General features: G+C 44.9%; 1 protein-coding gene across 2 annotated transcripts in view; it reads right to left on the bottom strand.

The window, feature by feature from the left end:
- Nucleotides 1–1,217: 1,217 nt before the first annotated feature.
- Nucleotides 1,218–27,888, bottom strand: part of ECPAS (Ecm29 proteasome adaptor and scaffold) — a 230,229-nt gene continuing 203,558 nt past the window's right edge. For both annotated transcript variants that reach the window (XM_082267213.1, XM_082267214.1), the window contains 8 exons: nt 20,845–21,059; nt 11,484–11,527; nt 11,040–11,232; nt 9,399–9,546; nt 8,869–8,974; nt 6,951–7,039; nt 2,467–2,538; nt 1,218–1,479 (listed from right to left, as the gene is read on the bottom strand). In XM_082267213.1, the coding sequence (XP_082123339.1) occupies nt 1,340–1,479; nt 2,467–2,538; nt 6,951–7,039; nt 8,869–8,974; nt 9,399–9,546; nt 11,040–11,232; nt 11,484–11,527; nt 20,845–21,059 (1,007 nt within the window). In that variant the 3' untranslated portion in view covers nt 1,218–1,339. The remainder of the gene's footprint in view (nt 1,480–2,466; nt 2,539–6,950; nt 7,040–8,868; nt 8,975–9,398; nt 9,547–11,039; nt 11,233–11,483; nt 11,528–20,844; nt 21,060–27,888) is intronic.

Below are 27,888 nucleotides of genomic sequence, written 5' to 3'. Positions count from 1 at the left end.
ATACTGCCTCATAACGAGGAAAAAAGGGAACGTTTACTCACCATACCGAACCGACAGGCACCCTCTCTTCACAATACCCTCTCCACCGGGGTGGGGGGTTGTGGACCACTCCGGACGCCTCGACTCTCTGGTTCCTGGCGTCCAAGCGAGACTTTTAACTCGCAAGGTCAGTCCCTCCAATGGGACTCCGTCGCGGCCGACCCAGCGCGGAGCTCTGGTCTGCACGCGCTCGTAGGCAGAAACCGGGGTGACCACTGGATCTCAACATCCAGCCCGTCGCCCGGCCCCGCATACTTACTTGAATGTGTCGCGGCCGACCAAGCGCAATGCAATGGTCTGCGCGCGCTCGTAGGCCGGCTGGGGTGACCACTAGTGTCGCCCAGTCCGGCGTATTTGCTTGAAGATCTCACAGGAAAAAACACTGGAGAAAAACTACCTAAAAAATATTTTTTCTAAAAAAAAAAATCTTGCCAGGACGAGAGATCCCAGCAAGGAACTTAGGTCCTTACTCCTGACTAGACAGAAAAAAACTGATGCCTTGTAGCAGAGAGAGGGAGGATATACCCTCTGGGACTGCCCCTAGGGTGGAGCCAGAACGTTTTTTCTTTTCTGCCTAGTCCTACTCCTGCGGAGACAACATAACCCAGTTCTTGTGAATCAAGAAGACTACGTCTGTCAATGAGCGACAGAGAAACCTTTTTTGGCTATTGAGTAGGGAAGGGTTAGGCCCCTCTGTCAAGTTTTCATTGTGGTCTGTGTTCCCACTGGGGAGATTCACCTCTCTGCTTGGACTTGTGACTATTGTTTTCTAGAATTAAAGTGAGACGAAATCCAAAATTTTTGTGTCGTCTCTAAAAGAGAGAAGATGAGAAGAGAAATCTCATAAGAACCCCTGTTCTGGGGACAAATTTCGGAAAGGGGAAGGCCTTTCGCTTTGGCAGATTTCCTCTAATTTTCTGTTGTGTATCTGGCACAGGAAGTGAAGGGAAAAAAACCCCAAAAAAACTGCCAGGGGTTTTAACCCTTCCCTACTTTGTTCAAAACTAAAAGGCTTGGGCTAAATATACAATTTGACCACTATATTTTCCAAATGTGATGTGATATGTAAATTCAAATTAATCAGTGCACATTTCCTGCATAGAACACTCAACACATTGTATATAGGCCTTCAGCAATTTATAAACCGTTGATGAAGATTAGAAAAATTTACAAGAAAATAATTCATGGACATTTATTGTAGGCATGGAATGATGCATGCTATAGAACATATGCAAACTTGAGAAGAACAGAATTCAAAATCCACAGCACATGAATCGCACAGTAATGTAGACAAAATATTTTAGTATAAGCTCTCTAATCGTTTCTTTAGTAATAATCCTTTGTCTTTCAGATCAGGCCTGCTGTCCTGTTCCATTGTAGATAAAGAAATAATTAACAAGTGTCTGTTTTCTACTGTAAGACTTTCCCACTGTTTTGAATCTGGAAAACAAAATGGAGAATTTACTAAAAAAAAAAAAAGAAACCAAGCTAAGTTAGCAAGATAAGTTGTACATATAAATATTATTTTAAATCAATTAGACAGATTTTGCTTGAATAGAACAACCCTTTTGGTAGGGTAAGAAGCATGAGATTTAAATACACAAATCTTCGTGAACTAAAATATGAAAATGGTTAACATGCAGTGGTTTACTTAGCAAGCTAAATTTGTAAAAAGCACAGCTTTCGAACTTTCTTCAAAAAATTGGGCATGTACAGGCACTTCAATATGCTAATTTCAAAGTTTTTTGATGAAGTCAAGTCCTGACCTACCCCTCCTACACACTTCTTACTGGCTATTGAGGTACTGATAAGAATTATAGGCCAATATGGAGAAGCAGGACACTGTATGTGTATTTGCATTTGTATTCGAGTGCTTTCCATTTTAGGGCTCTTAAAGTGCCGATTATGATGACTAAAATGCAAATACCGAGCATCATGAGAGGGAGTGGCTACCATAGTGTAGCACTACAGCAAGCAGCTCCTGCACTACTATAGAAACGACTTTAAAATACACTACCATAGACACAACTCAGAAAGCTTTGACGCAATCCTATATCTCCAGGAGGCCAGCCTTTAGGAGCAGGAAGAGAATGGCGACCTTAAGTTGGGGATCTCTGGAAGTAATACAGACATACTGACATTACGGAACTGGCCTAATTACAACTCAATATTTGGGTTTGGGCATTACATTCTTTTAAACATTCCTGTCTTTGATTCTTTAAATATTTTTAGGTTTTGTGCACACTGCCTGAACTGGGCAGTCCCAACACAAAGACAATGCAAATAGCCTTGTTTTCAAAGGTGCCAGTTGACACTGGTGTGCTGGAAGAGAATGGAACATGCTGCATTTTAGCAACACATTACAACTCTTACTTTGCTTTTCTGACAATAATCACAAAGTACATCTTATTCATACAACTGACTCACCTTCGAGTTTCTTTATTAGCAATTCTAATACAGAGAGAGCTTCTGTCCTTATGGATGAATAACTCTTATTTTCTAACAAAAGTGAAAAAAAAAACATTGATCATTGATAAAACATTAATATATTATAACTATGTACATACATTTTACAATATAAAATAAACGCAGAGAACAAATAAAGCACTATTTACATCTAAATGGACCACAGCTGATCCAGAGGAAGGTAAAAAAACCCCAGCAAAGCATGATCCAATTTGCTCCAACAGGGGAAAAAATTCCTTCCTGATCCCCTGAGAGGCAATCGGATATTCCCTGGATCATTTTTGCCTATAAATGAGAGTATCCAGTTATATTATGTTTATATAGGAAATAGTCCAGGCCTTTTTTTAAAGCAATCTACTGAGCTGGCCAGAACCACCTCTGGAGGGAGTCTATTCCACATTTTCACAGCTCTTACTGTGAAGAAACTTTTCTATATTTAGAGATGAAATCTCTTTTCCTCTAGATGTAAATAGTGCCCCCTTGTCCTCTGTGATGACCTTAAAGTGTATAACTCAACACAAAGTTCACTATATGGACCCCTTATGTATTTATACATGTTGATCATATCCCCCCTTAATCCTCTCTTCTCTAGAGAGAATATTTCAGTTCCTCTAATCTTTTCTCATAGCGGAGCTCCTTCATTCCTCTTATCAGTTTGGTTGCCCTTCTCTGCACTCTCTAGTTCCCGGATATTCTTTTTGAGAACTGGTGCCCAAAACTGAACTGCATATTTCAAATGAGGTCCTAATGATCTGTACAGGGGCAAAATGATGTCTCTCTTGCTGGAGTCCATACCTCTTAATACAAGAATAGACTTTGCTTGCTTTGAAAACCGCAGCATGGTATTGCATGCTATTAAGCTTAGGATCTACCAAAACCCCCAAGATCCTTCACCATTGATTCCCCCAGTTGCCCTCCCCCCTCCTAGAATGCATGATGCATGCATATGCTTTGCATGTAAAGTGCATAACTTTACATTTATCAAGATTAAACCTAATTTGCCACATAGTTAAATAAACAGTGCATGGAGGTAGGCTTGAAAGCTGGAGACATCCTGTAAGATCCTCAAGCCGCTGCCCCTGGGTATGTCCTCCCAAGCATTTTATACACTGCTCAAAAAAAAAAAATAAAGGAATACGTTTTTTAATCAGAGTATAGCATCAAATCAATTAAACTCCTGGGATATTGATCTGGTCAGTTAAGTAGCAGAGGTGGTTTTTATCCAGTTTCAGATGCCTTGACGTTAATTAAATTAACAGGTGCACTAGATGGGCAACAATGAGACAACCTCCAAAACGGGAATGGTTTTACAGGTGAAGGCCACTGATTTTTTTCCCCTACTCATCTTTTCTGTTTTTCACTAGTTTTGCATTTGGCTAGGCTCAGTGTCACTACTGGTGGCATGTGGCGATACCTTGACCCTATAGACATGGCACATCAATAAGGTTTGCTGTGTCTCCTAGCACAGTCTCAAGAGCATAGAGGAGATTCAAGGAGACAGGCAGCTTCTATAGGAGAGCTGGACAGGGACATAGAAGGTCCTTAACCCAAAAAGCAGGAACAGTATCTGCTCTGGTGCAAGGAGTAACAGAATGCCACTGGTGTAAAAGTCTCCGACCAAACAATCAAAAACCGGCCCTATGAGGGTGGCCTGAGGGCCCAACATCCTCTAATGGGCCCTGTGCTCACAGCCCAGCACTGTGGAGTTTGATTGGCATTTACCATTGAACACCAGAATTGGCAGGTTTGCCACCGGCGCCCTGTGCTTTTCACAGATGAGAGAAAGTTCACCCTGAGCGCATGGCCGTGGAAAACATTATGCTGCCTGTAACATTGTTTGGCATGACTGATTTGGTGGTGGGTCAGTGATGGTCTAGGGAGGCATATCCATAGGAGGAACGCACAGACCTCTGCAGGCTTGATAATGTCACCTTGACTTCCATTAGGTATCGGGATAAAATACTTGAACCCACTGTCAGACCCTATGCTGGTGCAGTGGGTCCTGGGCTCCTCTTGGTGCACAACAATGCCCAGCCTCATGGAGGTTCCTGGAGGATGAAGGAATGGATACCACTGAATGGCCCCCATGCTCACCTGACCCAAATCCAATAGAACACCTCTGGGACATTGTTTCGGTCCATCCAACACTGCCAGGTTGCACCTCAGTCTGTTCAGGAGCTCAGTGATGTCCTGGTCCAGATCTGAGAGAAAATACCCCAGGACACCATCTGCCGTCTCATTAGGAGCATGCCCCGACGTGGTCAGGCATGCATACAAGCATGTGGGGGCCGTACAAACGAATGAGTACCATTTTGAGTTTCTGCAATGAAATTTCAGCAAAATGGTTTAGCCTGCTGCATCATTTTTACACTTTGATTTTCAGGGTATCTTTGAATTCAGCCCTCTGTAGGTTGATCATATTTCTATCAAACGAAGTGGCATCCTTTCTTTTCTAACACATTACCCAGTCCATATCAGTATAGATATCCAGCATACTTTTTCCCCATTGAGATCTGATGTATTCTTAAAGTGTTTCTTTATTTTTTTTTAGTGCAGTGTATACATAGTGGACAGGCGGGAAGTAAGCATCAATTTATATGTAACATTGGAAAATCCAGATACAGCATTGAAAAAGCATAATCATATCCAGGACACCTTAGAAGGGGGAGAGAAGAAGGAAAATCCATGATCCACACTGAAGTGGCTTCCTGATTCCCTTGGCTGATACCTCAGGACTTTATTACATAAGGCTGGTTAATGGTTTTTGGACTTATACCATTTTACAGGATCCCCTTATCCCACTTGTTGTTTATCACACTATTGTTTCACATTTAGCGCTGTAGTTTGTGTTCTTTTTTGGATTTAGAATCTGCTTACATTATTTTTCAAATGTGGTCTCCTTAGAACACTGAACGTATTCAGAGGACTGCTTGTTTCTTACCCATTTTTTAATTCCTTTTTAGGATGTATTATATTTTCCCTCACTATGATATGAATCAGTTGTCTGAAACCAAAATAAAGGCAAAAATAGAATGCAGTGGTATGTCTGCCCATATGGGTCATTAACAGAAACAATGTAAGGAATATCTGCAGACTATTGACAAATTTAGGAAAATATAACAATTTTGAAACAGAAGTAAAATGACACTTCCAAGTTTAAAACCAAACAACCGTTCAGCCAGGCTAAAGCCTAGTACACACGCAACGAATTTCCGCCGACCGGTCGTCCGTCTTTTGTCCAGAGTGGTGTCTGTTGGTTGGAATGTGCTCTAGACTGCACACGAATTTTGTCGTCCGACAGAATTCTACTTCAGAAGTGATGTCATGTGTTTGATTGCTTTCTTTGTGTTCTTTCATCTCGGAGCATGCCCAGTCTTGCTCATAAGATTTTTCCCTGTCGAAATCTGTACTGACTGCACGAAAATTGGACGTGTTTTGACGGTGGACAAAAATTTTATAGCCTGCACACCAGAATTTTGTCGGCCGAAAAGTCGGAGTCGGTTGTCGAGAGCACCATACTAACAAGCCGAAAATCGTCAGATCGGTCGTCGGACGAAAATTCCCGGCCGAATTTCGACTCGTGTGTACGGCCTTAAGGGACTGCAGTATAAGTCTTGTGACAATGAGATCTGCCTATTAATGGGGGGTAGTGAGATCAGATCTGCCTATTAATGAGGTGTATGAAGCTGGAAGTTGCTGTAATATAGTTACAGAAACCTCCAGTTCACGTGGTGCCTTTTTCCTAAAAGGTATCAGCTGAACATCGGTCACTGGAAAGGTTTCCATATATGGAAACCTTTTCATAACCCTATGTGAATTCAGAGACTGTCGCTATCATAAGACTTGAAGTAGTTCACCCTAACACTAAAATCTGTATATCTATAGGCATCCACAATCTAGGACTAACCTATTTAGCCCTGTAAAGAAAAAAAATTGCTATACATATCTTTTCTCAAGCCGCTCCGGTATGGTCCTCACGCTGAGCTGTCAGCTGCGGCTTTGCTGTGGAGGCGGGTGCAGAGGAGGCAGCTGACTTTGAAAGCCCCATAGTAACTTTATGGGTGATGTCACCTCCCTGGCATTTCACTACCGTTGTCGGCTGTCAGTTGCATAGAGCTTCCGCCGTTGGAGACCAGACTGACTTCAAAAAAAGGTATGTATTACGATTTCTTCTTTACAGGGCTAGATAGGTTAGTCTTAGACTGTGGAGGGCTCGTATGTTTACAGCTTTATTTTTAGAGTGAACTTCTATTTTAGGATTGGGCATCCACCACTAAGCGGAGGTTGCCCAACCTTAAGTCGAACGATAATATTCAGAGCAAAGTAAGAGAAATAATTTTTAATAAAAAATAATAAAAAACCCACATGGACAACATGAAGGGCTGAGGAGGACAGCAGACCAATTCACACAGAACAAAGATGCAATGGAAGGTAATTGGTTGTACCTAGTGAATGCGCTATCACTGGACAGGCTTCTGAGAGGATTTCTGTAAGGGCCACAATGTCTGAGTGCTCTTTTTCTAAAATCAATAACCTAAAAAAGAAGAAGGAAAAAGCATGCAACGTTTTCATCAGTTCAATACATATCACACGCTTTGGCTATAAGTCAATTACTTTGAAAACAAATAGTTAATGCAATATTTTTCCTCATACATCATAGACAAATCTTTGAAAAAGGTTGCCATTCATGTAAGTAGGTTTAATACATTTAAAGAAGCAAATTCTGACAACAGCTGCTTAAAGTTTCTTAACCACATGCTGACCGCCGCACGACTATATACGGCGGCGGTCAGCCCCTCCTGGACAAAGTGACATATGGGTACGTCACTCGCCCACGAGCCTGTAGGGGGCGAGCACGTGCACCCGCTCATTCACTAACATCCCTGTGCGTGTGACCGGCGGCTCCGATGTCCGCCGGTCACTCGCGATCTCACTCAGGAGAGGGAGAAAGGCAGACGGCTGATGTAAACACAGCAGTCTGTCATTCTCCCTTAGATCATGACAGAGGCTCTGCAATCCTGCTATGTAGGATCGTATGTCTCTGTCATGATCTAACAAGCCACGCCCCTTGACAGTTAGAATCACACCCCTAGGGACACATTTAACCCCTTGATCACCAATAAAGTCAACCCCTTCCCTGCCAGTGTAATTTTTACAGTAACAGTGCATATAGCACTGATTAACTGATTACTGTAGTAATGTCACTGGTAACCCCCAAAAGTGTCAAAAATGTCAGTCAGGGGTCCGATCTGTCCGCTGCAATGTCTCGCAGTCCTGCAAAGAAAAAAAAAAAAAAAAAAAAAATCGCAGATCGCCACCATTACTAGTTAAAAAAAAAAAAAACACAATAAAAATTACATAAATCTTTCCCGTAGTTAGTAAACGCAATAACTTTTGCACAAACCAATCAAAATACGCTTATTGCGATTTTTTTTTACCAAAAATATGTAGCAGAAAACAAATTGGCCTAAAATTGTAAAAAAATTTTGATTTTTACATTTTTTTTTTTGAGAATTTCATGTGAAAAATATTGTTATTTTTTCAAAAGTGTCGCTCTTTTTTTGTTTATAGTGCAAAAAGTAAAAATCAAGTCAAATACCACCAAAAGAGAGCTCTGTTTGTGGGGAAAAAAGGACGTCAATTTCATTTGGGTACAGCATCGAATGACCGCGCAATTGTCCGTTAAAGTCACGCAGTGCCGAATCACAAAATAGGGCCTGGTCTTTGAGCAGCCAAATCCTCCGGGGCTTAAGTGGTTAATACATAATGTATTTCTTCCTTGAAATAGAGACTAACACTTCCTTGAAGAGAACCGCATTAAACCACAACCAGTAGCATCCCCAAACCCCCACTTGCATGCCAACATTACTTTCAGCAGCAGAAAATGACCCAGTGGCTAACAGGCATAGAGAATTAAAATGAGGCAGGTTTTAATCCTGCTAGGTTTCTACTGCTGTATATGCCTTTAGGAAGGAGGCCCAATGCTTCCAGTCCTATTATGAAAGCTAGGAATTCACCATAATGGTAGTGTCACCGCCCCCTAGTATATTCACTATAGGAAAATATACAGAATGCATATCAGACAGGGGAACCAGAAGATTCAGTTTACAGCCACGCACTAGATGTCAGCTCATGATCATGGGTGGGTGAAATTTTCCTACAGCAGTAAAACAGCCAGAGAGCGAATTGCCCACTTCCAACCATATTTAAAAACATTGGATGTAGTTCTATTTATGTAACTGTATGTATGTAAGTAAATGTATTTATGTAAACTGTGTGAGCCACAACACAGAGAACAAGACAGTTTTAATATAATCCCCTAAAATGTACTGGGTGTGTTATTCATGCTGCAGTCAAACTTACCCCTGAAAGTAGGCAGTCATAGACTGAAGAACAGCATGCTGGACCTTCCAAGTGCTCAGTTTTAGTCTTTCACACATCAGCTTGCACACTTCGAACCGATAGCAGCCTATTAAAATGAAAAACAGGTAACACATATTTCACTTAAGTTTATACTTTTTGGCATCTATTAACACAATTGTCTGTTGGTTGTTACTATCCTTTAAAAGATTTCAGTGCCAGATGTTCCCATGATAGTCTGTGCCCCCTGAAGACAATACTAGAATGTTACACTGTGGTAGGTGATATTACTATTTATCCTAAAGGTAAAATCAGGCAAGGCAGCAAGATACTATCATTAATCCATAGGACAGAGCTGGGATCTCTAGCCAGTACAGTCTCTGAAACACATTCAAAACATCTATAAAAACCTCAAGTTCTGCATGGAGTCTGTTTTTACACAAGCTGTAATAGGAGGTCTTCCCTTAATGGGAAATCAAATTGCCTTGGATTCCAAATGTGCAAAGCTGCTAATATACAGAAAAAGGTCTTACACTGAGTAGCAGGGTTCCTGGGCCAAGCCTTGCCTAGAGTTGAGAAGGCACACAATAGGGACTCTGTCTGCAACTCCTTTGCTTTCTCATTCTTATTCTCCTCGTCATCGTCTTTTGTTGACCGTGCTCCCACAGTTTCTAGTGAAGTCTATATCAAAATAACATGAGTTCATATTTTATCCAACATGAACATTGGTCTTCATCCAGGTGCAACGTAACTGTGTATTAAAACTGACTGTGTTATGTTCACCTCTGTGTGTTTAATTCACAGGTCTTGCCAATCAAACCCATTACCATTAGTAGTAAAAAAACCCTTTAACATAGGTAGAGAAGAATACAATATTTAGGTTTAGCTATGCTTTTTCACAGCAGCCAAAATCTGACTCAGAAGACAGTTTATAAATCTGCAACTGTATGGTGTGCCAAATTCCTCCCTATTTTGGTGAACGTCTTCTCTATTCTTTTTGTATCAGGATTTGCACAAGATGTTATCTCCTGATGACATAAACAAAGAAGTATAGGATCTGCAACTGACAAGCTAAAGAATGACAGCTCACACATATATTGTTATCACTAATACAGCTCACAAATGTTTTGTCACCAATACACTGCAATGACTGTAAATCTGGCCATACAGGATTCAAACCGGTAATGGGAAGGCTGAATGTAAATAAGTTGATCAATCAACTTGGGTACAACCAGCCTGCTGGATTCTCTTGCAAATATCACTAGTGGCTGCTACCAATAATCACCGTCTTCTCCCGGTGGGGATGGCATCCCTCACTGGGAGAATACAATGGCGTGGCAGAAGGGATTCCCTAACGGTGTCAAGAGTTCTTAACACAATGCTAGATAATATAAACAGTATGAAATGAAGACAGATACTCATTGTATCTGGCAGCGATGAGTTAACGTTTGACGGAAATATCGCCCACCAGATGAAATAACTGGAAGCATCAGAAGTCCAAAATTTAAAACAATACAGCTGGTGTCCACATTTTTTTTTTCTTGGTCCCAAACAAGAACTAGACTGCAATAATGATTCCTAAAGTGATATTAGAGGCAAGCATTTTTTTCCTTTAGAAATAACAAACACGTTATACTTACCTTCTCTGTGCAGTGGTTTTGCACTTAGGAGCCCCGACCCTCCTCTTCTCGGGTCCCCCACCAGCCCTCCTGGCCCCTCCCTCTTTCCAAGTGCACCCAGAGCAAACTGCTTGCTGTGGGGGCACCCATGCAGGCACGCTCCCGAGCCGCTGATCTGCACGGTCATTCAGACACAGAGCCATGTCTTGGCACCACCCATCTCTCTTTTTATTGGCACATGATGTGATTGACGGAGAGTCCCTGGAGAGCTGAGGCTCTCGTGCACAACACTGGATCACATTGGGGCTCAGATAAGTATTGGGGGGGTGGGGAGGGGCTGCACACAGGTTTTTACCTTCATGGTAAAAAAACCTTGATCCTTTAGAACCACTTTAATCCACAATTTGATATTAAATATTTAATCTATTCAAACAAAACACTGCACTGTGAATAAGCCATACAAGTTTTTTTTTTTCTCTGTTGGTTGAACTAGATGGACTTTTCAACCGGATTAACTATGTAACTATGAGTAGGTATACAAGCAAAAAAATATACCTTTTTTATCAAGGGAAAGAGGATATCTGCCAATTCCTTGAAGCGATCCTCCTTAGTAGATTCAAGTACATCAGCAGCACACTTGAGAGCAACTATCTTGTACTTGACATTTTCTTTCCGACATTCTTTTAGTACAGCCTGAATTATATCATCTATAGTGGGCTGTTCAGGAGCACCTTCCTTCAACTGATTGCTGTGGAGGGCAAGAGAGACAACAAAAACAACTCAATTTAATAAAGCAAAGCAAAACAAATGACAACAAATGTGTGTCAAATATTTCACACATTTTGTTTAGCATTTTCTGATGGGCAGGCATGGCAGCCTGCACATTACATTTATGACAAATATACTTTATATTATTTATGCGGTTTCCAGGATAGACTTTGTAGCAGGAAATCTAACAGCAGCAAGTTTTTTTTTTTTTTTAATAAAAACAGTGCTTACCTACAACTGGAAACCACAGTTCCAATAGCTTTTAGAAGTTCTTCCTGTTAAATGGAACAGATTAAATTGGAAAGTATTCTAAAAATACAGACACGGAAAACAACTGAAACAGCTTAAAATATGAAAACAGCTTTGCTAAAAATCATGTATATAATAACACTTGGGCATATTGTTTACAAATAGGACTAAATGTTAACACAAAATTTGTTTATTCTGCCATTGCTTGAGAGATATCTGCTAATCTGTGCAAGCTGTCCATGTGTCCTCCAAGGTTAAACATTAAGGGCCCTTTCACACGGGCGCTCCGTATGTCCGCAAATCATCCTATTTTTTTGCGGATGATTTGCGGACATAATGTAAGTCTATGGCATTGCGGATGTCAGCGGAATACCATCCGCTGACATCCGATTTTCCTCCTGTCAGTTCTGTTCCGTTTTTTGGAACTGAAAAAATCCTATTTTTGTTCCGTTCAAAAAACGGAAAGGAAGGAAAATCGGATGTCAGCGGTGTCATCCGCTGACATCCGCAATCCCCATAGACTTACATTAGGTCCGCATATCATCCGCAAACGGATGGAATGATATGCGGACCTACGGAGCGGATGACAGAAATGTCATCCGCTCCGTGAAAAAAAAAAAAAAAAGTCCCGCAGCGGACCTTTCACACGGAAAGCCCGTGTGAAAGAGCCCTAAGGCTCCGTTCACATGTAGGCGTTTTGGGGCGTTTTTGGGGAGTTTTTCTGCTCCAGGATCAGCTCTCAAAACGCCCAACAAGACAAATCCTATTCATTTCAATGACCCCTGTTCACATCTGAGCGTTTTGACGCTGTGAGCAAAACGCCCAACGCTCAAAAAAGTACACGAGCTTCTTTTCGGGCAGATTACAGGCGTTTTCCATTGGTCTCTATTCAATCTAAAAACGCCTGTAAAAAACGCCTGTAAATCGCGGTAAAAAACGCGCGAAAACGCTACGCTCAGGTGTGAATGTAGCCTAAAGATGCACCTTAATGCAGAGGTAGATATGTCTGAGGCTTTGACAGACTGTGTGTACCAGACTGTGGCTGGAGTGGGAGCCAAACTTAATGGGGGGTGGGGGGAGGTTCTTGAAGAGGGAGTTGAAGGAAAAACTAAATGAAAGGGACGATAAGGAGTAGGAAGACTTTGCACTGTGCTGTTTAGGCTTCTTCTTCTGAGAAAGATGGGTACTTTTGCCACCAGTAGTATCCTCAATGATAGTCCAAAGAGTATGTCATTTAAAGGCCATGTGGATTTTTAGGCAAGGGTTTTGCAGCACAGCCAAAGTGCCCCATGCAAATGTTTGAAAATGAGGCACACGCGAAAAACGAGATGAGAGACTACTAGCAAACTGTCACAGCTGAAATTTATTGCTACAGTAATCTGCTCCAAGTAAGGCATTAACCTCGGCAGTGGTCAGATTTCTTTTAGGGATTTATACCAGCTATAGTTTGGCAAAGTAAGGTCACAGCCGGAATCAAATAAAGTGCAAGGTCTACTAATGAGAACAGAGCTTTAAAAGGATCTTTTAGCCATTTATCATTGGTTTCTTAAAGACAAGCACGTCATCTACTGAACTATAGGTATCTGATCAGCCTACTCACTCACTAACAGTCTTCAAAGACAGGGCAAGAGCTGAGGTTCTGATTCCTCCTGTAATGAATTGTATTGTACCTATACTGTTTGCCCTAACGTTGTAAAAAGCTGCGCAAACTGCTGGCGCTATATAGATCCTGTATAATAGTAAAAATATTAACAGTCAATGGTTTTGCACCTGGAATGCATTTAACAGTTAAAGTGATTATTTTTATTTTTTTAAAAAAAAAACGACTTTACAAACATATTTTACTTCCCTACTCTGTGCAGTGGTTTTGCACAGGGCAGCCCGGATGCTCCTCTTCTGGGGTCCCTGGCTGGAGCTCCTGGCCCCTCCGTCCTGTCCAGTGCCCCCACAGCAAGCAGCTTGCTATGGGGGCAGCCGAGCCGCAGCTCCTTGTATCCATTCCGAAATGGAACTGCTGTTTGGCCCTGCCCCCTCTCCTGATTAGGGCTGATCGAACTTTTGAAAAGTTCGGTTCGGCCAGAACATCCGAACTACCCGAAAGTTCGGCCCGGATTTCAGAACCCCATTGAAATCAATGGACCCGAACTTCGGTAATCAAAAAACACAATTTTAAAGCCCTAAAACCCAATAAATGCCCCTAAAAAGTGCCTAGGGTTCTGGGTCATGCCCCAGGGACTATTAATCACACAAAAAAAGTTCTTAAAAATTGTCATTTTTGATAAAAAAGCCAATTATTGAAAAATAAAAAAAATTAAAAAAAAAAAAATTAAGATTTTTTGATTTTGACTTTGGATTTAGTATCTGGGGGGTCTAAGGGCTCTTTCACACGGGCTATCCGTGTGAAAGGTCCGCTGCGGGACTTTTTTTTTTTTTCACGGAGCGGATGACATTTCTGTCATCCGCTCCGTAGGTCCGCATATCATCCCATCCGTTTGCGGATGATATGCGGACCTAATGTAAGTCTATGGGGGATTGCGGATGTCAGCGGATGACACCGCTGACATCCGATTTTCCTTCCTTTCCGTTTTTTGAACGGAACAAAAAATCGGATTTTTGTAAGATCTTACCGTAAAATCCTTTTCTCTTAAGCTCATTGACAGACGTAGTCTTCTTGATTCACAAGAACTGGGTTATGTTGTCTCCGCAGGAGCAGGACTAGGCAGAAAGAAAAAACGTTCTGGCTCCACCTTAGGGGCAGTCCCTGAGGGTATATCCTCCCTCTCTCTGCTACAAGGCATCAGTTCTGTCACAAAGCAGCAACAGAGAATTTAACCCAACCCAACTCAATAATAGAGGGGCGGGTACTACGTCTGTCAATGAGCTTAAGAGAAAAGGATTTTACGGTAAGATCTTACAAAAATCCGATTTTCTCTGTCGTTCATTGACAGACGTAGTCTTCTTGATTCACAAGAACTGGGACATCCAGAAGCAGTGCCACAAATGAGGGGTGGGATTGACCGAAATCAAAATCCAATCTAGAAGGCCCAACCGGTGCCAAACTAGAAGTTTTAAAGGCTCATTATAAACAAAGAATGAGACTCAAATGAAAATTTCCAACGGAAAAAAACCCTCGAGGCAGACCACTGGTCTCCTCAAATGGCGGCCTGCAAAACCTTGCGGCCAAACGAGGCATCAGACGATGCCATTACATCAACTTTATAATGTTTTGTAAAGGTATGCACCGACGACCAGGTAGCCGCCTTGCACACCTGGACCACTGACGCCTGATGGCGAAAGGCCCATGACGCACTAAGTGCCCGAGTGGAGTGCTCCTTAACAGGGAACGGGGGCTCCCGACCCTTAATAGAATAAGCCTGTACCACCGTCTGTCTGATCCATTTGGAAATGGTCGCGGCAGATGCAGGCAACCCCTTTTTGGGTCCATCCGGGATCACAAAAAGTGAATCCGTCTTGCGAAACGAGTCTGTCGTTTTCAAGTATACCCTGATCGCCCGGACCACATCCAAGGAGTGTAAAGCAAACTCCCGAGGATGACTGGGCTTAGGACACAGGGAAGGTAATACAATTTCTTCATTCAGATGAAATTCTGAAACCACTTTTGGTAGGAAGGATGGATTCGGACGAAGAACCACCTTATCTCTATGAACCACCAGATATGGGGAACGACAAGATAAAGCGGCCAGTTCTGACACCCTGCGTGCAGAAGTGATAGCCACCAAGAAGGCCACCTTCTGGGACAACGTAGGTAGAGGAATCTCCCTAATATCTTCAAAGGGAGGTTTCTGAAGAACCGACAATACTAAATTAAGATCCCAGGGTGGTAACGGCGCGCGCACTGGCGGAGCCAGATGTCGCACCCCCTGGATGAAATTCCGCACCAAGGAATGAGTAGCCAAAGGCTTCTGAAAGAAGATAGCTAAGGCTGAGACCTGACCCTTGATAGTGCTCAAGGCCAGTTTCTGCTCAACCCCTTGTTGCAGAAAAGCTAATATTCGGCTAACCGAATAAGACCGTGGACGGGACCCCAGAGGTTCACACCATGCAATGTAGGACTTCCATGTACGATGATAAATCTTTCTGGAAGTCGCTTTCCTTGCTTTAACTAGAGTAGGAATAACTGAAGCTGACAATCCCTTGTCCTTCAGCACCTGGGTCTCAATAGCCAGGCCGTTAAAGCCAGCGATCGTAAAGCAGGATGGAAGATCGGTCCCTGAGACAGTAGGTCCTCCCTGAGAGGAAGTCTCCACGGGACGTCCGCCACCAGTCTGACCACGTCGGCGTACCAAGCTCGGCGAGGCCAGTCCGGAGCTACCAGGATTACTGGAATTCCTTCCTCCTCTATCCTGCGAAGAAGTCTTGGCAGTAACCCGAGAGGAGGGAAGGCATACATTAGCTGGTATTGCCCCCACGGGGTGATCAGTGCGTCTGCGGTCTCTGCTAGAGGATCGCGGGAGCGAGCCACGAATCTCTGTACTTTCCTGTTGAATCGTGATGCCAACAGATCCACATCCGGGGTGCCCCACCGTAGGCACAACTGGTGGAAAACTTCTGGATGGAGGGACCATTCCCCTTGATCCAGAATCTGACGGCTGAGATAATCTGCCTGCCAATTCTCCACCCCCGGAATGAACACCGCAGAGATAGCTGGAACAAATCGTTCCGCCCAGCGAAGAATGCAAGCCACTTCTTTGGCCGCTCGGACACTCTTGGTGCCCCCCTGGTGATTGACATGAGCCACGGCCGTGGCGTTGTCCGACTGGATCCGAACCGGGCTGCCCTGGAGCTGCTCGGTCCAGTGAATCAGACAAAGTTTGATCGCTCTCAGTTCCAATACATTTATCGGCAACCTGGATTCTTCCAGGGACCAAAGTCCCTGGACAGATAACTGACCGAGAATTCCTCCCCATCCGGATAGACTGGCATCCGTGGTCACTATTGTCCAATATATTGGCAGAAATGACTTTCCCTGGCTGAGCATCGGAGACCGAAGCCACCAGACCAGAGACTCTCTGGCCTGTTTGCTCAATCGGATCCGATTGTCCAGGGATTCCGGATTCCGATTCCATCTGAGAAGAATCTCTTGCTGAAGAATTTGGGTATGGGACTGGGCAAATGGGACTGCTTCGAAGGAAGCCACCATCAATCCCAGAACCCTCATGCAAGTTCGAAGAGAAGACCAGCTGTTGGATAGTAACAACTGGACTGCTGATTGAATCTTCCAGAGTTTCCCTACCGGAAGGAAAACTCTTGACCTGACTGTGTCTAGAATTAGACCCAGATATTCGAGCCTCTGGGTGGGAACCAGAAATGACTTTTGCTGGTTCACCAGCCACCCAAATTCCTGTAAAGAAATTATAGTAATTTCTATGTTTTGTAGCAGGGTCTGAGGAGACTCTGCATGAAGCAGGAGATCGTCTAGGTAACCTAGAATCGATATGCCTCTTTGGCGCAGTAGTGCCAACATTGGGGCCAACACCTTCGTGAAGACCCGAGGAGCCGTGGCGAGACCGAAAGGTAACGCCACAAACTGATAGTGGTTCTCTTCTACGGAAAAGCGTAGAAACCGCTGATGTCCTGCGAAAATGGGAATGTGAAGATAGGCGTCCTTGATGTCTATGGACGCTAGGACATCCCCTGGATGCAGGAAGGCTGCTACTGTGCGAATGGATTCCATCTTGAATTTCCTTATGTTGAGAAAGGAATTGAGTGCCCTTAAGTCCAGAATTGGACGCACTTTGCCCTCTTTCCTGGGTATTGTAAATAGGTTTGAATAAAACCCTTGAAAACGTTCTGTCCAAGGAACGTGGACTACCACTCCTTGTTGTAGTAAATCCGTGACTGCTCTCCGCAGATCTTCTAAACGATCCGGGGATAGTCGGATATTGGAAGGGAAGAATCGCGCCGGTGGGAGAGATCGAAACTCGATCTTGTACCCTGACCTTATGACTTCGCAAACCCACTTGTCCGGGATTCTGGAAAGCCATGGATCCGGGAACCGGCGAAGACGTCCCCCCACCCCAATTATGGGTGGAGGCGCACCTTCAGGCTTTGGACGATTTATCTTCAGGTCTGGAGGGGGCGGGCTTTTGCTTGCCCGACCAACGTCCCCTGAAGCCTCCTGAAGGAGCTTTGGAGGACTTAATTTTTTCACCCGCGGGACGAAAAAACTTTTTGTGAGCAGAGAAAGAAGGCCCTCGTCTTTGACGAGTTCCTTTACCCTTAACATTTTGCGGTAAAAAGGTGCTCTTTCCACCCGTGAGATCCTTAATGATCTCATCTAAGTTGGCTCCAAATAGACGCTCTCCTAAAAAGGGGATATTAGCTAATGCTTTTTTGGAACCTTGGTCGGCTAACCAACCTTTTAGCCACAGTGTACGCCTGAGAACCACTGCTGAAACTGATGCTCGCGCCAATAATGGAGTGGCGTCTAACGCCGCATCACACACAAACTGTAACCCCTGTATCATTTGTTCCAACAAATCTGATACCGCCTGAGGGACCTCTTCTAAGTCCCGGCGTAACCACTTGGTCCATTCAGTTACAGTCTGCGAAACCAGACCAATAGCAATTATTGGTCTGAAAGCTGATCCAATCAAGGAAAACATGGTGCGAGACATAGCTTCTATCTTGCGATCCACTGGATCTTTAAAAGACGGAGCGTCTTCTAAAGGAATAACCGTGGCTTTATTCAATCTAGCAATTGGTGAATCCACCGCAGGTGGTTCTGTCCATTTCTTAATGAGGGTTTCCTCAAACGGATAACGCCTGTTAATGCGTTTAGAAATAGCAGAGGTGCGTTTTGGCAGACTCCATTCTTCTTTGATTGGATTGCCAAAACATTTGGGCAATGGAAAAACCTTCGCCACTTTCATGCGTTTTTTAGTCCCATAAGGGATTTCAGTTTCAGCTATTTCCGACGGAATACCCTGTAATCTTAAGGTTTCTTGAACAGATACAATGAGTGCGTTTACCAACGCTTCCTCTCGGGCTATGGCTGATGCCGAAACATCCTCCTCACTGTCTGAAGAGACAGTACCCGAGACACCAATCCCAGATGAAGTACCTGCAACTGCAGAAATAGGCTCAGAGTCTGAATCCGAAGTTTCAGATAATAAGGGGTTAGGCGGGGTCGCTTTCTTGCGCCCTGTCCCTGACAAGCCACTTCCACCCGGGACACAAAAGTTTCCATAATAGCTGACAATGATTCAACCGTCAGTGGGGTGCTGGAGGATCCTGCAGACACCTCGAGGGGATCCGGTGGAGATACATGAGTGGCAGGGTCCATGTTAATTCAGGACACCTCTGCCAGAAAAAACAAAAAACTTTTTTTTTTTTTTTAAATCAAAAAAAATACCTTTTTTTTTTTTATGTGTCTCCCCCTAGCGCAATAGCGCCCCTCAGAGTACCTGCTTCTCGATCCCCACAGAGAGAGAGAGACCCCCAAGGCTCACCACCCGATGCAGAGAAGTTTCCAACCAACTGCAGTCAGCGTCTGTCTTTTACAGACTGGAAAGAGCTGTGTTCGTTTTCCCGGGTAGAAGGACGTGGCTCCGCCCCCTGTGTACGCCTTCCGGCGTTCCCAGCTCTCCACGAGGTAGCTGGGCTCATCAAACATGGCCGTCCCCATATAGGAGACAATAGACTCCAAAAACATGGTGGCCGGCGTGACCTGAGGACATACATGCACCCGGTCTACGGCAAAATGGCGGCGGACCGCCGAAATCGTTTTTCCCAGCACATCCACCTGCATCTCTGCTAAGTGGCGGTTTATCGATCTGCAGGAGGTACACTACAATTAAGGTAGGATTATACCTCCTATGTCTGCTGTAATACTACAGTCTGCTGGGTAGAGTGTTAGCTCTCAAACCAAGTCCGCTTCCCACCAAACACATGCTGTATTTACAAGGGGGACTTTTAGTGTCAGATATATACTGACCATGTATGGAGGGGCCCATAATTCATACTGCCTCATAACGAGGAAAAAAGGGAACGTTTACTCACCATACCGAACCGACAGGCACCCTCTCTTCACAATACCCTCTCCACCGGGGTGGGGGGTTGTGGACCACTCCGGACGCCTCGACTCTCTGGTTCCTGGCGTCCAAGCGAGACTTTTAACTCACAAGGTCAGTCCCTCCAATGGGACTCCGTCGCGGCCGACCCAGCGCGGAGCTCTGGTCTGCACGCGCTCGTAGGCAGAACCGGGGTGACCACTGGATCTCAACATCCAGCCCGTCGCCCGGCCCCGCATACTTACTTGAATGTGTCGCGGCCGACCAAGCGCAATGCAATGGTCTGCGCGCGCTCGTAGGCCGGCTGGGGTGACCACTAGTGTCGCCCAGTCTGGCGTTTTTGCTTGAAGATCTCACAGGAAAAAAACACTGGAGAAAAACTACCTAAAAAATATTTTTTCCAAAGAAAAAATCTTGCCAGGACCAAAAAGATCCCAGCAAGGAACTTAGGTCCTTACTCCTGACTAGACAGAAAAAAACTGATGCCTTGTAGCAGAGAGAGGGAGGATATACCCTCAGGGACTGCCCCTAAGGTGGAGCCAGAACGTTTTTTCTTTCTGCCTAGTCCTGCTCCTGCGGAGACAACATAACCCAGTTCTTGTGAATCAAGAAGACTACGTCTGTCAATGAGCGACAGAGAAATAGGATTTTTTCTGTTCCAAAAAACAGAACAGAACTGACAGGAGGAAAATCGGATGTCAGCGGATGGTATTCCGCTGACATCCGCAATGCCATAGACTTACATTATGTCCGCAAATCATCCGCAAAAAAATAGGATGATTTGCGGACATACGGAGCACCCGTGTGAAAGGGCCCTAAAAGTGTACCTTTAAAGTTTCAGCTCTGTAGCATGTCCAGAACCAGAAAAAATATATTTTTGCCAATCCACCAGATGGGAATTACGTTTTTTCATGGACAGACACAGTCTGATTAGAAACTTGATCCACCTCAATGTAACCGGTTTCGTTTCTTGAAGATTAAAAAAAAAAAAAAAATGTAAAAGAAACTTGAACAGAAAAAAATATCTGAAGTAGTCTGAGAAGAGATTGTAGTAAAGGGGATACCTTGAGGAGGATGAACCCCTTGATGCGTAATTCTCCTGAAACAGCTAAAAAAAAAAAAAACAGGTAACTCTCAGACCAAGGGCAGTGGAACATGAATGTGAGGAAGCTGTAAGATTAGAGCTGCCTACTGCCTGCATGACAATTATGCAGCACTGCATTCTGAGGATACAAGATTCATCCTCAAATATGTCTTCAGAGATATGGCAATACATAAAAAAACAAACATTTAGAAAGCTAGATTCCGACCTTGCCAGCCCACGTTCTTCCTGGCAGACCCTGCAGAAGTGTGTTGAGAACCATTCCCAAGTGTGGAGGAACCAAGGAACCAGTCTGCTGTTTGGCTATGGAAGCTATGGCAGCGGCACCCTGTGCTTTCATTTTCCAAGATGGAGACTGCAAAGCTTTTTGGGTAATGTCAATAAGCTCCTTCATGTACAAACGAATACCACCACTGATACTTCCTGTAGGCAGCAGAAAACAAAAGTTAGCCAACTGTTAATATGCTAGATGGATAATGTAAAAAAATGACATAGCAGACTTAAAACATTTCCAAGCAAGTACCATTTTATAATGCTGATATGAACTACATACGTGAAAGCTGTAGCTTTAACCACTTGCCGACCGCCGCAAGTACATATACTGCGGCGGTCAGCCCCTCACAGGCAAAGTGACGTACCGGTACGTCACTAGCCCATGAGGCTCTGGGGAGCGAGCGCGCGGTCACGGACCCCCCGCGCGGTCACAGACCCCCCCCCCCGCGCGTGTGAGCGGCGGACCCGATGTTCGCCGCTCACTCACGATCGTCCGTGACAGCGGGAGAAAGGCAGGCAGCTAGTGTAAACAAGCCGCCTGTCATTCTCCCGTGTAGAAACACTGATCATACGGTTCTACTATGTAGGACCGTTGATCATTGTTCCTACACCTCAAGCCACAGCCAATCACAGTTAGAATCACGCCCCTAGGGACACACACAGCCCCTCCCTCTCAAATAAAGTTAACCCCTTCACTACCAGTGTCATTTTACAGTAACAGTGCATATGTATAGCACTGATTACTGCAGTAATGTCACTGGTAACCCCAAAAGTGTCAAAAATGTCAGTCAAGGGTCCGATCTGTCCGCCCCAATGTCGCAGTACCGCAAAAAAAAAAAAAAAGAATCGCAGATTGCCGCCATTACGCGTTAAAAAAAAAAACAACAGAAATGACAAAAATCTTTCCCTTTGTTAGTAAACGCGATAACTTTTGTGCAAACCAGTCAAAATAGGCTTTTTGAGATTTTTTTTACCAAACATATGTAGCATAAAACAAATTGGCCGTAAATGTTAAAAAATTTAGATCTTTACATTTTTTTTGGGAATTTCATATAAAAAAAATGTGAAAAAATGGATTTTTGTAAAATCTTACCGTAAAATCCTTTTCTCTTAGCTCATTGACAGACGTAGTCCTCGGTGATACACCACCTTCGGGTTATGTTGCCTCCACAGGAGCAGGACTAGACAGGAAATTAAAAAGCTCTGGCCACACCCTAGGGGCAGTCCCAGAGGGTATATCCTCTCTCTCTCTGCCTCAGCAAATCAGTTATGTGAAAAAGCAGTCTTTAGAGATTTTAACCCAACTCAAAAAACAGAGGGGCGGGGACTACGTCTGTCAATGAGCTAAGAGAAAAGGATTTTACGGTAAGATTTTACAAAAATCCATTTTTCTCTAGCGCTCATTGACAGACGTAGTCCTCGGTGATACACCACCTTCGGGACGTCCCAGAGCAGTATCACAACTGAGGGGTGGGAAAATGAAATCAAATCCCAATCTAGAAGGCCCAACCGGTGCCAACTAGAAGTTTACAATGCTCATCCTTAATGATGAGACTCAACAAAAAAAGAGAAAAAATTTTTTTTTTTTTTTCAAACAGAAAAAAACCCTCGAGGTAGACCACCGGTCTCCTCAAATTGCGGCCTGCAAAACCTTGCGGCCAAATGAGGCATCCGCCGATGCCGTCACATCAATTTTATAGAATTTTGTAAAGGTATGTACCGACGACCAGGTGGCCGCCTTACATACCTGGACCACTGACGCCTGATGGCGAAAGGCCCAGGAAGTACTGAGCGCTCGAGTGGAGTGCGCCCTAACAGGGAACGGAGGACTCTGACCCTTAATAGAATAAGCCTGTACCACCGTTTGTCTAATCCATTTGGCAATGGTCGCGGCAGATGCAGGCAAACCCTTTCTGGGGCCATCCGTGATCACAAAAAGTGAATCAGTCTTACGGAAAGATTCCGTAGCTTTCAGGTATACCCTGATTGCCCGAACCACATCTAAGGAATGCAACGCATGTTCCCGATGATGCTTGGGCTGAGGACACAAGGAAGGTAGTACAATATCTTCATTCAGATGAAAATCTGAAACCACCTTGGGAAGAAAAGATGGCTTAGGATGAAGTACTACCTTATCCCTATGAATCACTAGGTATGGGGACTGGCATGATAATGCAGCCAGTTCTGACACCCTGCGAGCAGAAGTAATAGCCACCAAGAAGGCCACCTTCTGGGATAAAGTAAGCAAGGGAATCTCCCTGATGTTTTCAAAGGGAGGTTTCTGTAGAACCGACAAAACCAAATTAAGATCCCAGGGCGGTAAGGGCGCGTGGACTGGAGGAGCCAGGTGCCGCACCCCCTGGATGAAATTCCGCACCAAGGATTTGGTAGCTAAAGGCTTCTGAAAGAAGATTGCTAATGCTGAAACTTGACCCTTGATGGTGCTCAAGGCTAGCTTCTGCTCAACCCCTTGTTGCAAAAAGGCCAATATTCGAGTCACCGAATAGGTACGTGGAGGAAATCCTAAAGATTCGCACCACGCAATATAAGTCTTCCATGTGTGATAATAGACTTTGCTGGAAGTCGCTTTCCTTGCTTTAATAAGGGTAGGAATGACTGAAGTAGACAAACCTCTGTCCTTCAGTACTTGGGTCTCAATGGCCAGGCCATTAAACCCAGCGACTGTAAAGCATGATGGTAAATTGGTCCTTGAGACCACAGACACTCCCTGAGACGAAGTTCCCACGGAACGTCTACGACTAACATGTCCAAGTCGGCCAGGCCGGCTTGAGGAGGCCAGCCTAGAATTTCTAGGACCACTGGCGCTGATAGAATCTGAACCAGGCGTCCCTAGAGGTATCTGGCCCCGACCATCCGAGAAATTCTGGTCGTTTTCTGTTCCCACACATTTATCAGATACCTGATAGTTATCAGGAAAATGGATTTTTGTAAGAACTTACCGTAAAATCCTTTTCTCTTAAGCTCATTGACAGACGTAGTCTTCTTGATTCTCAAGAGCTGGGTTATGTTGTCTCCGCAGGAGTAGGACTAGGCAGAATGACAAAACGTTCTGGCTCCACCCTAGGGGGCAGTCCCTGAGGGTATATCCTCCCTCTCTCTGCTACAGGGAATCAGTTCTGTTTAAAGCAGTACAGAGAAATTAACCCAACCCAACTCAATGATAGAGGGGCGGGTACTACGTCTGTCAATGAGCTTAAGAGAAAAGGATTTTACGGTAAGTTCTTACAAAAATCCATTTTTCTCTATCGCTCATTGACAGACGTAGTCTTCTTGATTCTCAAGAGCTGGGACATCCAGAAGCAGTGCCACAAATGAGGGGTGGGATTGACAAAATCAAATCCAATCTAGTAGGCCCAACCGGTGCCAAACTAGAAGTTTTAAAGGCTCATTATAAACAAAGAATGAGACTAAAGAAAAATTTTCCAACGGAAAAAACCCTCGAGGTAGACCACTGGTCTCCTCAAATTGCGGCCTGCAAAAACCTTGCGGCCAAATGAGGCATCAGACGATGCCATTACATCAACTTTATAATGTTTAGAGAAGGTATGCACCGACGACCAGGTAGCCGCCTTGCACACCTGGACCACTGACGCCTGATGGCGAAAGGCCCATGACGCACTAAGTGCCCGAGTGGAGTGCGCCTTAACAGGGAACGGGGGCTCCCGACCCTTAATAGAATAAGCCTGCACTACCGTCTGTCTGATCCATCTGGAAATGGTCGCGGCAGATGCAGGCAACCCCTTTTTGGGTCCATCTGGGATCACAAAAAGTGAATCCGTCTTGCGAAACGAGTCTGTCGTTTTCAAGTATACCCTGATCGCCCGGACCACATCCAAGGAGTGCAAAGCAAATTCCCGAGGATGACTGGGCTTAGGACACAGGGAAGGTAATACAATTTCTTCATTCAGATGAAATTCTGAAACTACTTTTGGTAGGAAGGATGGATTCGGACGAAGAACCACCTTATCTCTATGAACCACCAGATATGGTGAACGACAAGATAATGCGGCCAGTTCTGACACCCTGCGTGCAGAAGTAATAGCCACCAAGAAGGCCACCTTCTGGGACAACGTGGGTAGAGGAATCTCCCTAATATCTTCAAAGGGAGGTTTCTGAAGAACCGACAACACTAAATTAAGATCCCAGGGGGGTAACGGCGCGTGCACTGGCGGAGCCAGATGTCGCACCCCCTGGATGAAATTCCGCACCAAGGAATGAGTAGCCAAAGGCTTCTGAAAGAAGATGGCTAATGCTGAGACCTGACCCTTGATAGTACTCAAGGCCAGTTTCTGCTCAACCCCTTGTTGCAGAAAAGCCAATATTCGACTAATCGAATAAGACCGAGGACGGAACCCCAAAGGTTCACACCATGCAATGTAGGACTTCCATGTGCGATGATAAATCTTTCTGGAAGTCGCTTTCCTTGCTTCAACTAGAGTAGGAATAACTGAAGCTGACAAACCTTTGTCCTTCAGCACCTGGGTCTCAATAGCCAGGCCGTTAAAGCCAGCGATCGTAAAGCAGGATGGAAGATCGGTCCCTGAGACAGTAGATCCTCTCTGAGAGGAAGTCTCCACGGGACGTCCGCCACCAGTCTGACCATGTCGGCGTACCAAGCTCGACGAGGTCAGTCCGGAGCTACCAGGATTACTGGGATTCCTTCCTCCTCTACCCTGCGAAGAAGTCTTGGCAGTAACGCGAGAGGAGGGAAGGCATATATTAGCTGGTATTGCCCCCATGGGGCGATCAGTGCGTCTGCGGTTTCTGCTAGAGGATCGCGGGAGCGAGCCACGAATCTCTGAACTTTCCTGTTGAATCGTGATGCCAACAGATCCACATCCGGGGTGCCCCACCGTAGGCACAACTGGTGGAAAACGTCTGGATGGAGGGACCATTCCCCCTGATCCAGGGTCTGACGGCTGAGATAATCTGCCTGCCAATTCTCCACCCCCGGAATGAACACCGCAGAGATTGCTGGAACAAATCGTTCCGCCCAGCGAAGAATGCAAGCCACTTCTTTGGCCGCTCGGACACTCTTGGTGCCCCCCTGGTGATTGACATAAGCCACGGCCGTGGCATTGTCCGACTGAATCCGAACCGGGCTGCCCTGGAGCTGCTCGGTCCAGTGAATCAGACAAAGTCTGATCGCTCTCAGTTCCAATACATTTATCGGTAATCTGGATTCTTCCGGGGACCAAAGTCCCTGGGCAGATAATTGACCGAGAATTCCTCCCCATCCGGATAGACTGGCATCCGTGGTCACTATCGTCCAATATATTGGCAGAAATGACTTTCCCTGGCTGAGCATTGGAGACCGAAGCCACCAAACCAGAGACTCTCTGGTCTGTTTGCTCAATCGTATCTGATTGTCCAGGGATTCCGGATTCCTATTCCATCTGAGGAGAATCTCTTGCTGAAGAATTCGGGTATGGGACTGGGCAAATGGGACTGCTTCGAATGAAGCCACCATCAACCCCAGAACCCTCATGCAAGTCCGAAGGGAAGACCAGCCGTTGGACAGTAACAACTGGACTGCTGATTGAATCTTTCGAAGTTTCCCTACCGAAAGAAACACTCTTGTCCTGACTGTGTCTAGAATTAGACCCAGATATTCGAGCCTCTGGGTGGGAACCAGAAAAGACTCTTGCTGGTTCACCAGCCACCCGAATTCCTGTAAAGAAATCATAGTAATTTCTATGTTTTGTAGCAAGATCTGAGGAGACTCTGCATGAAGCAGAAGATCGTCTAGGTAACCTAGAATCGATATACCTCTTTGGCGCAGAAGTGCCAACATAGGGGCCAACACTTTTGTGAAGACCCGCGGAGCCGTGGCGAGACCAAAAGGTAACGCCACAAACTGATAGTGGTTCTCCTCTACGGAAAAGCGTAGAAAACGCTGATGTCCTGCGAAAATGGGAATGTGAAGATAGGCGTCCTTGATGTCTATGGACGCTAGGACATCCCCTGGATGCAGGAAGGCTGCTACCGTGCGAATGGACTCCATTCTGAATCTTCTTATGTTGACGAAAGAATTGAGTGCTCTTAAGTCCAGAATTGGACGCACTTTGCCCTCTTTCCTGGGTATTGTAAACAGGTTTGAATAAAACCCTTGAAACCGTTCTGTCCAAGGAACGTGGACTACCACTCCTTGTTGTAGTAGATCTGTGACTGCTCTCCGCAGATCTTCTAGACGATCCGGAGATAGTCGGATATTGGAAGGGAAGAATCGCGCCGGTGGGAGAGATCGAAACTCGATCTTGTACCCTGACTTTATGACTTCGCAAACCCATTTGTCCGGGATTCTGGAAAGCCATGGATCCGGGAACCGGCGAAGACGTCCCCCCACCCCAGTTATGGGTGGGGGCGCACCTTCAGGCTTTGGATGGTTTATCTTCAGGTCTGGAGGGGGCGGGCTTTTGCTTGCCCGACCAACGACCCCTGACGCCTCCTGTAGGAACCTTGGAGGACTTAGTTTTTTCACCCGCTGGACGAAAAAACCTCTTGTGAGCAGAAAAAGAAGGCCCTCGTCTTTGACGAGTTCCTCTACCTTTAAAATTTTGCGGTAAAAAGGTGCTTTTTCCACCGGTGAGATCCTTAATGATCTCATCTAAGTTGGCTCCAAATAGACGTTCTCCTGAAAAGGGGATATTAGCCAATGCTTTTTTGGAACCTTGGTCGGCTATCCAACCTTTTAGCCACAGTGTACGCCTGAGAACCACTGCTGAGACTGATGCTCGCGCCATTAATGGAGTGGCGTCTAATGCCGCATCACATACAAACTGTAACCCCTGTATCATTTGTTCCAACAAATCTGATACCGCCTGAGGGACTTCTTCTAAGTCCCGGCGTAACCACTTGGTCCATTCAGTTACAGCCTGCGAAACCAGACCAATAGCAATTATTGGCCTGAAAGCTGATCCAATCAAGGAAAACATGGTGCGAGACATAGCTTCTATCT

This window comes from Pelophylax lessonae, assembly GCF_965119305.1.
Source record: "Pelophylax lessonae genome assembly, chromosome: 1".
Lineage (NCBI taxonomy): Eukaryota > Metazoa > Chordata > Amphibia > Anura > Ranidae > Pelophylax > Pelophylax lessonae.
Note: the sequence above shows the minus strand (reverse complement) of the source record. Positions and strands in the feature narration are given on the sequence as shown.